This window comes from Nicotiana tomentosiformis, chromosome 10 (assembly GCF_000390325.3).
Source record: "Nicotiana tomentosiformis chromosome 10, ASM39032v3, whole genome shotgun sequence".
Lineage (NCBI taxonomy): Eukaryota > Viridiplantae > Streptophyta > Magnoliopsida > Solanales > Solanaceae > Nicotiana > Nicotiana tomentosiformis.
In genome coordinates, this window is record NC_090821.1 from 72,407,262 (window position 1) to 72,418,104 (window position 10,843).

General features: G+C 39.7%; 1 protein-coding gene across 1 annotated transcript; it reads right to left on the minus strand.

Annotated features, from left to right (window-relative positions):
• Positions 1 to 812: 812 nt before the first annotated feature.
• Positions 813 to 1,214, minus strand: LOC138900384 (uncharacterized). The gene has a single exon (XM_070187123.1). It carries the CDS (start codon positions 1,212 to 1,214, stop codon positions 813 to 815), a length of 402 nt encoding a protein of 133 aa, XP_070043224.1.
• Between the last annotated feature and the right edge of the window lie 9,629 nt (positions 1,215 to 10,843).

Below are 10,843 nucleotides of genomic sequence, written 5' to 3' on the forward strand. Positions count from 1 at the left end.
TTCGAACGGGGCCGATTGTTTTAATTCGAACGAGGTCAAATGTTTTAATTCGATTGAGGTCGAATGTTTTAATTCGAACGAGGTCGAATGTTTTTATTCGAACGAGGTCGAATATTTTTATTCGAACAAGGTCGAATGTTTTAATTCAGACAAGGTCTAATCTTTTAATTTGGATGAGGTCGAATGTTTTATTCGAACGAGGTCAAATGTCGTTTTAATTTGAACGAGGTCGAATGTGTTAATTCGAACAAGGTCGAATGTTGTTTTTCATGTGGCTCAATACTAGGAGAAGTTTATATATTTTTCGGGCTAGCATTCCAGTCCCAGTTTATCTGCTCAATACTTGGGGAAATTTACATATTCTTCGGGCTGACATTCCAGTTTCGGTCTATCTAGTCCCTTCATTTGGTGACCTAGAGATATGTTGAGAGGTTGAGCAATGAACTCTCTTGACTGCACTTTGACTTGAATTGTCCTCCTCATCGCCTCATTAAAAACCCCCTTGAGAAAACCCAAATGGGATAAAACTCAAGTGAGGGAAAAAGAGTACGACTTGGAAAACGATTGTTCTCAAAAGTTGAAGTACTTGAGGTGGGTAGCGTTCAGTTGTTTGGTAGCTGTTTTCCTTCCATTGTTTCTAGTTGAAATGACCATTTGCCTGCTGTCGCTGTGATTTTGTAGGGGCCCTCCCAATTTTTTCGCAGTTTTCCCTCCCGCGGATCTCTGCTTGCTTGTGTTTTGGATTTGAGTACGTAGTTCCCGACTTTGAGTGGTCTGATCTTAGCTTTTTTGTTATAGTAGCGCTCTGCCTATTATTTTTGGGCTATCATTCTTATGTAAGACATGTCTCTCCGTTCGTCAGCTTCGTCGAGGTCATGCATTCTGCTTTCGTCGTTCCTCAGCATGCTTTCATGGGAGTATCTCAAACTAGGCTCTCCGATTGGTATTATTGCGTCAGTCCCATAGACTAACGAGTAAGGTGTTCCACCTGTGCTCGTCTTTGACACTGTACAATATGCGCATAACACTTCTGGTAGTAGTTCTGGCCAAAGTCCATTGGCGTTCTCAAGCTTTTTCTTTATGATGTTCAATATTGATTTATTGGAGGATTCCTCTTGGACATTGCCAGCGAGGTGGTAAGGGTGGAGAGTATTTGTTTGATATGCCACTTCTCGAAATATTCGGCGACCTTTTTCCAGTAAATTGGGGTCCATTATCGCAGTTAATCTCTTTGGGGAGGCCGAAGCGGCACAATATTTTTCCATATGAAGGTGATCACTTCCTGTTCGCGTATCTGAGTAAATGCCCCTACTTCCATCCATTTAGAGAAATAGTCAGTCAAAACTAAGAGAAAGCGTACGTTACCTCCTCCTGCAGGGAGGGGGCCGATGATGTCCATCCCCCACTTGATAAAAGGCCTAGGGGATGTGACCGAATGGAGTTGCTCGCTTGTTTGGTGGATCATTGGGGTGTAATTTTGGCATTGCTTGTATCTTCATAATGGGCTAGTAATATCCCGCTCATATGAGGCATCTGACCAGAGCCCGGTTGCTTGAATGGGCCCTACAGTGGCCTTCGTGGACTTCTTCTAGTACACGACGAGTTTGATTCGGGCGAAAGAATTTTGCTAGGGAGTCACCGTACGTCCTTTTGTATAGGTCGTTCTAGATGATGATGTACCTGGCTGATTGCATTCTAAGTTTTTTGGCTTCTTTTTTATCGTCTGGGAGTACGTCATCCTGCAAGTATTTAATAATATGGTTGCACTAGTCCCAGGTTAGGTTTAGAGTCCTTACCTCAATTTGATCTATTGACGAGTGGAGGGCAACCACGTTTCCTTCGCCGGCTATCCTTTTGGTGGCAACTGCTAATTTGGTGAGGCCGTCGACTTCATTGTTTTGTGCTCGAGGGATTTGATCGAACTGTCATTCATCAAACTCGAGCAATAATTTGCAAATTATGACTTTGTACTTTTGCAGCCTTTGCTCTTTGATCTAGAAAGTCCCTGTGACTTGGTTGACGACGATCTGTGAGTCACAGTGTAGGATGACCCGCCTTGATCCATACTTGAGTGCTAGCCTTAATCCTGCAATCACGACCTCATATTCGGCCTTATTGTCAGTCATGTCTGGACACCTTATGGACTGGCAAATTACTTTGCCAGTCAGGACCTCGAGTATGAGTCCCAGTCTGGACCCTGACGTATTAGAATCACCGTCGGTGTACAAAATCCATTGATCTTGTGTTTGCGGGAAACTTGGGCGGCTTCTTTTTTCTACTTCAGGAATTATTTTGCATTGAAGTCAGCGACAAAATAGGCGAGGACTTGTGAATTTATCGCAGTTCATAGTTGATACGTGATATCATGCTCGCTCAATTCTATAGCCCACTTAGCTAATCTTCCCGATAACTCGGGCTTATATAAAATACTTGTCAGGGGGAAAGTTGTGACTACTGAGATGGGGTGGCACTGGAAGTAGGGCTTAAGCTTTCGTGAAGCTATGACCAAAGCCATTGCCAGTTCTTCGAGGTGGGGGTACCGCGTCTCGACGTCGATTATGGTCTTGCTAATGTAGTAGATAGGGGATTGCGTACCTTTGTCTTCTCGGACTAGGACTGCGCTTATTGCTACTTCGGATACGACGAGGTAGATGAGAAGACGTTCTCCAGGTTCTGCTTTGGCTAGCAAAGGTGGTGATGATAAATAATCCTTTAATTCCTTCAGGGCTTGCACGCACTCGGGCGTCCATAGAAGATCATTATCTTTCTTGAGTACGCCGAAAAATTTGTGACATCTATCAGACGATCGTGAGATGAATCTTGACAGGGTTGCGATGCAGTCGGTTAGCCTCTGAACCTGTTTTTTTATGGTTAAGTGTTCTAGTATTCCTTCTATGGCCTTAATTTGATCGGTATTGACCTCGATGCCTCTTTGTGATACCAGGAAACCCTGAGGTGACGCCGAATGCACACTTCTCGGGGTTTAGTTTCATACCTTATCGCCTGAATATGTCAAAGGCCTCTTTCAGGTGATCGATGTGATCTTCTTTCCTTCTGGATTTGACCAACATGTCGTCTATGTAGACCTCAATGGTTTTACCGAGTTGGTCTTTAAAAATTCTTGTCACCAACCTCTGATAGGTTGCCCCCAAATTTTTCAGTCCGAAGGGCATTACCCTATAACAATATGTTCCTTGATAGGTGATGAAGGTGGTCTTCTCCTTATCCTCCTCTTCCATGAGGATCTGGTTGTATCCCGAGTATGCGTCTAAGAAGCTTAGCAGTTCGTGCCCTGTTGTTGCGTCAATGAGTTGATCGATATGGGGTAGCGGGAATGAGTCCTTTGGGCATGTTTTGTTCAGAACTATGAAATCAACACACATATGCCATTTCTGTTCTTTTTTTTTTTCTCCATGACAACGTTGGCGGCCCATTGGGGGTATTTTGAATCCCTTATAGAGCCGTTTTCCAGTAATATTTCAACCTCATTGCGGGCTGCATCTGTTACACCCCGTACTTCAGACGTCACTGTCATTATAGGATTATCTAATGCAAGCTCAAAAAGGGCGAAATCCTTTTACACGGATAAGAAAGGTTTACCGAAATTTTAAGTAAGTTAAGATGAATATGAGACTTTTTAATCATGATTTAAATGAGTTAAAAGCTATGATATGACTATATATGATATTTAGATATAATATATAAATTTTGGGAAAAATCGGATTTAAGTTGCGGAAAAAGAACCGACTAAGGATTTTCCTTATAATAGAGCTTTTTGAGAAATACATTTTGTGTGCTATATGAGGTCGTTATGGGACATATTATATACCGAATTGAAGGTTTATGAGTCTAGTTACCAACGGATTAAACCGTTCATTGATACAACATCAGAATAGTGAGATATATACGTTTTCGTGAGACTGCGCAAGCAGTTCGGTTGGGACCCACTTGAGACGACCTTCGACCTTACGTTTTTTTTAAAAGATGTTTCAGACTCATTGCGGGTCATTTTTCACCTAAATTTCATCTAACAGCTCTCCAAAACCCTCCCTAACATATCCCAAGATCTCAAGAACCAAACTCAAGGGAAATCAACTCAAATCATCATCAAAAGTGTTAAGGACTACAAGACGATGCTTCTATGATGTTGTGGCGTGATTGAGGGCTATTGTGAGCTAAGCTGAGACATGGTTTCGAGTTGTAGCTTCTGTCCAAGGTATGTATAACATCTTCTTGATTGTGCCTTAGGTTAATCTTGTGTTAGTTGTGTTGTTTGAGTGAGAAACCATAAGATAACACTTGAAAAAACATGGGATGTAGTTGTCTTTGGTTGGACTGTTTTGTGGCTAATTAGATGGTTTGTGGTGGCTGGAAATTATAAAAAATAATTTGATAATGTTGTGGCTGCTGTTGCTAACTTTTCTATTTGTTAATTAAGTTTACTGAATAAGAAAAGATGAAAAATAAGTGATTGGTGATAAAAATTAAGGTACTGGACGTATGAGGCTGTTTTGGAAGGCATTTTATGGATGTTTTGAACTAGAAATAATATAGTACATATAAGTATGATGTTCTGAAGGTTATGAACTAATTTATGGAATAAGATTTGAATTCAATTTATATCGTGTTGTGAGTAAAAACGAGCTTGCCGTTCAATTTGGTTGTTAAGATAATCGGAGAAACTCATATTGGATTATATTGTTGTTGCTATTGTTGGTTATAGTTGTTGTTGGGCTGTTGATGACCCTTAGTGGTCTTTAGGATGTATTAAAAATAGGGGAGTTGCTATCCGATTTTTCTTAAGCCATACGACTAGCCAAATACGATGGCATGACGTTATATGTTAACGGTAATATCACTTCACTTGTTGTAGATGAAAGAAGTTGTGTTGAACTTGGTTGAGTAATAAGGAAGAGATCATACTGGTATGTTAAGGCTATCCCTTCTTTCTTTTGGCATGATCCAAATGATACAAACTAAATGAGCAAATTACGCAACTTTTATAAATGACTCTATTCATAGAAATACTATGGGTGTCTTTATTCTTGATTCCCCATGTGAATTATTATTATATCCTCTGTTCATGGATCTCAGAAAAATACGTATTTGATAAAGTTTGTCCGAAAGGCATATTGGTTTTATGATATTCGAGAAATCTTATTAAGATATTTATTATGCATTTCATGCATTTATACATGTACACTGACCCATGACAAGAAGGCGTTATATACGCGTATATTATATGTATATGGGATATGAGAAAAGGTTAAGGCATTATATACGCACCACTACCTGATCAGCTGGTATACGTTGATAATTTTCCCACAGTGGCCGAGATGATATGATGGGATGCCCTTAGAGGCTTGATGATGTTATGAATACATATACCTATGCATGGTATGGAATTTATACGCACATGCATGACATTATAAATTTTCATGATTCATAGAGTTATTCAGAATTTCAGGTTGAGTTCTTTACTCCATGTTTCTTTCATGTCTTTTATATACTACTGTCATGCCTTACATACTCGGTACTTTATTTATGCTAACGTCTCTTTTGTCTGGGGACACTGCGTTTCATGCCTGCATGTCCCGATAGACAGGTTGAGAGTTCTCCTAGTAGGCTATCAGCTCAGCAGAAGGTGTTTGTGCACTCCACTTGCTCCGGAGTTGCATATTGTTTCAGTATGATTTGAATATGTATTGATTGGTATGGCGGGGCTCTGTCCCGAACTTTATGATATTTATGTACTCTTAGAGGCTTGTAGACATATGTCATGTATACGGATATTGATATGGTATTATAGGCTAGTACATCATATGTATAAGTCAGTATATCATGTTGGGTCACCCTATAATGAGGATTTCCTCATGTTTTATTCTACTTATCTCACGACAGCCTCTCGGGCTCATTTACCTATGATAGTATGATACGAAAGATACGTTATGTAGGTATTCGGTTGAGTAAGGTACCGAGTTCCCATCACGGCCCATCGGTTTGGGTCGTGACAAAAAGTGGTATCAGAGCAGTTCTATACTAGAGAGTCTATAAACTGTGTCTAGTAGACTCTTGTTTATTGGTGTGTTGTGCACCAGACTTATAAGCAGGAGGCTACAAGGCATTTAGGATTGTCACTTCTTCTTCTTAATCTAGATCGTGTGGTAGAGTTCAGTTGTAAGAAATTCAAATTCCTAAATTCTATTTTATTCGTTATACAACGACATCTACATCCAGAAAGACAGTTGGTAAGAAATTGAATGTGGCTGTGCAAGAGTTGAGTCAGAGGAACTCAATTTTCCGTCATGTTTATGATGAGTAAATATAAGGCGTTTGTCACGATCCAATTTTTCCTCCGTTTGGGTATCGTGATGGCACCTAGTCTTAGGAACTAGGTAAGCCTAACAATAATTAAAATAACAACATTATTAAATAGAATCTCTTAAAATTCCCAAAATCGGTAGTACAAGTCAAAAGCTCTATAGAGTATTTGCTAGAAAACTTCTAAATACAACTGTCGAGAAATAAGAATAAACAGTACAAAATGAAAAGTTGAAGGTGACTCTGAAGCCTGCGAACGCAGCGGAAGGTTTACCTTGAGTCTCCGCAATAACCATCCACGTAGCTAGCTAACGAACAATTACCTGGATCTGCACAAAATAAATGTGCAGAAGAGTAGCATGAGCACACCACAGCGGTGCCCAGTAAGTATCAAGATTAACCTCAGTAAAGTAGTGACGAGGAACAGTTAAGACACCCACTGGTCTAATAAACTGAACATATATAAGTACATGAACAACAGAAGTATGATGTCTACATAGAGACTATGCAATATGGATCACAGTACAGTAATGGCAATAAGGAAGGAAACAACAAGTATCAGCGGAATATCATGAAAATGACACATAAAGGTGAATGGAACACAACCTAAGTCCGGAATCACAAATACAGCAAGGACAAATAATAACTCAGCAACTATAACTGCTATTACATCAGGTTTTTGTCAGCAACTCTACGAGGTACCAAACCTTGGACAAATCGTAACTTACGGGTCTCAATACCTAAACTCTAATACTTGGCATCATGTGCCCTCATAACATCTCATAACCGCACTGACGACTCACGTGCCAATATAGTCATTGTCACATAGAAGACAAGTAAACAAGAATGAGCATCTATGCTCAACAATATCAAGACCACCTCTTATCCGATAAGAGTGCTTAACTACGTGTATGCTTGTGCAAGTGTACTACCATAGTCCATATCAGCAATTAAGCATTAGGAAAAAGAACGGACATCACGTAGAATATTTTCTCACAACCTTCACAAGATAAAGCTCACACAGGTACGTATACCACTACACAAATATCAACAACAAGAATGCCCCCATGCCACAAATCATAATAAATCAACCCCTGACACAGCCCACCTTGTCTCGCCACGTGTGCAATAGTAACATAAATGCCCGTCTTATCTCGCCACACGTGCATAACAATGTTTCCACCTTGTCTCGCCACATGCGCAACCCATAAATATATATATACATATCCCGCCTTGTCACGCCGCATGTGCAATTATCAATAGTAACAATAGCACGGTAGAAACCTCGTGCAACCCCATAAAAACAATCGCACGGAAGAAACCTCGCGCATCATAATAATAACAACCGCATGGTAGAAACATCGTGCATCACCACAACAAGTACAACAACAACAACAATGAAAATAATACAAAGTACGACAAGTAAATCAACTCAAGAACTTTAATTCACAAAGAAACGGTAGAACCAATTCACAAGGAATAACCACAGTAAAGAATGTTAGGTGTAAAGAGAACAACTCAACAAAGGGAAAACTAATGTGTAGCAACGATCCCACAATATACACTTCAACAACAGGGAAGCTAACACGAATCAAATAATGCCAAATAAAACAAGTCGACTAATATATATGATATCTGAACTTCTTTTAAGGTTGAGGAAATTACTAAGGATATTCAACAATTCAATTAAGGATAAGCAATGGAAAAATAATCATAACCTCAACTAAGACTGAACAATTATAGGATGAAATAATATAAATTCCAAAAAAAGATAAGCAGTTATGTAAATATAGCATGGCTATAAAAGAGATAACAGTTTCAATTAAGGCACATATAAATCAAGTAACAATAATAGTGGATCATAAAGCAATTGATTCTAATTAAGCAGATAGATGTGGATCTAGTAATTAAGATATATAATCATAACAAGAACAACTGCATATTCAAAGAATACAAGGACCTAAGAAGCCTAAAAGGCCAACTTTTCACAAATAAGTCTGTGCACGCACTCGTCACCTCGTGTACACGGACTACGATCAACATAGAAGACTCAAATCCTAAGGGGAAGTCCCCCATACAAGGTTAGGCAAGATACTTACCTCGAACCAAGCTCAAACAATCGGTCATAATGCCTTTTCCACGAATATCTGGCTCTGAATGGCCCAAATCTAGCCAAACACAATTGCATAACATGAATACAACAATAATAGACTCATCTAATCAATGAAATCAATATTTTAACAAAAATTCCGAAATTCACCGTAAAAAGTCGACCCTGGCCCATATCTCATAATCGGATAAAAATTACAAAATATGAACACCCATTCACTAACTAGTCCAACCATATAAGAATTACTCAAATCCGACCATAAATTCCCCTTCAAAACTCAAAATCTTTATTGAAGAAGTTCTTCCAATTTTTTCTAATTTCAATCCCAAAAATCCGAAATTAAATGGAGAAATAACTATAGATTAATGCAATAAAACCAAACTCGAGTAAAAAATCGATACCCACAAGATTCCTATGAAAATACCTCAAACAATCTCCTTCTCCCGAGTTAAAAATAAAAAATGGAGTAAAAATGAACTAACCCTCTATTCCATCCCCTTTCGGCCCAGCGATCCTCGCACCTGCGATCATTTCACGCACCTGCGCCTACCGCACTTGTGGTCTAACCAGTCGCACCTGCGGAAGTCACTAACTCCCACAACCTCTGCACTTGCGAGCCTTCTGCGCATCCGTGGGCATCACAGATGCGGAACTTCCTCGCACCTACGACCCCAGGCCAACTCTCAATTCTAGCATATGCGCTTCCATCTCCGCACCTGCGAGTCCGCTGATGCACACAAATTCTTCGCACCTGCGGAGATTGCCAAGTCCAGATATTCTTGCACTTGCGCCTCCATCTTCGCACCTGCGACAATCGCACCTGCGCCTAAGGTGCGCAAGTGCGATTACACCAGAACTCAGACCTCCCCAAAACCATGAAAATCATCCGCAACTCGTTCGAAAAACACCCGGGGCCCTCGGGACCCCGTCCAAAAATACCAACAAGTTCTATACCCTAACACGGACCCGCTCGAGGTCTCAAATCACATCAAACAACGTTGAAGCTACGAATCACACCATGAATCGAATTTATAAATTTTTAAATCTTTAAACTTCTAAAACTCGTGCCGAAACCTATCAAATCAACCCGGAATGACGTCAAATTTTGCAGGCAAGTCCCAAATAACATAACGGATCTGTTCCAACTCTTGGAATTGCATTCTGACCCCGATATCAAAAAGTCCACTTCCGGTCCAAATCTCCAAAAATTCGACTTTCGCAATTTCAAGCCTAAATCAGCTACAGACCTCAGATTTATAGTCCGGACACGCTCCTAAGTCCAAAATCACCCAACGGAGCTAATGGAACCGACGAAACTCCATTCCGAAGTCGTCTTTACATAGTTCTGACTACGATCGAAATCCTAAGACTTAAGCTTCCGTTTTAGGGACTAAGTGTCCCAAATCATTATGAAACTTCTGGTAACCGATTTCATCCACACACACAAGTCAATACACATAATATGAAGCTGCTCAGGGCCTTATACCACCGGACGAGACTTAAATTCTCAAAACGACCGGCCGGGTCGTTACAGCCTTTAGTAGATATATGTGTACTACGACGTGTGAGCCTCTTGATAAGGATCCCTAAGGCATGAATATCTATCTACCCCTATGGTAAAAAAAAAAGTAACGAGAGAATCAGAAGGTATATACACATTTCAACAAGTAAAATAAGCTAGGTGAAGAAGGATACAAGGTACCCAATTAGTGAAGATTATCTGTATTTACAATTCAGGTAGAGAAATATAAGTATTCTAAGTTACTTTCAACAATAACAAAGATATATTCACTTGACAACACCTATTTCAGTTATGCCATGTGGGAGCTAACATATATAATTTAAGAGAAGGATGAGATATCAACAACCAGTTGGGGTTAGAGTAACCCAAAATTTTGGATGAATTGTTATCATTAGCTCACATTTTCGAGGGATATTGCAGACGTGGTAATGGTTCTCCTTGTGAGACATGAATGCTAGAATGTTCAAAAAGTTTAGAAGATTGGCATTGGAATCCTAGAAAGGATAAATATTTACCTTTGTATGGATCTCGTCCCTAGTAAAGAGAGAGTGTTAGGTGACCCAAAGAGCTAGTGAATTGAATCAAGGGGGCTAAAAGTGAACGAATGTTTTGAAGAAGTTTTCATAATACGGTAATAGACAGAAATATTAGCAGGAGAATAAGAAGAAAGTAAATGAAGCATTATGAGTAAGATGTGATAAATGGATGATAACGGTAAATCAAAATATGACAGGACTACAGATTCTATAGTCAAGTGAAGGAAAAAATAAGAAGTACAGGCCTTGAGATAATAAAAGAGTATAAGCCATAAAGTCATGTCCCCATTTCGAGAAATGAGTTGGTGACTCATACGTGTTTACCAGAAGGAAAGGTTAGACCCCCGGAGTAAT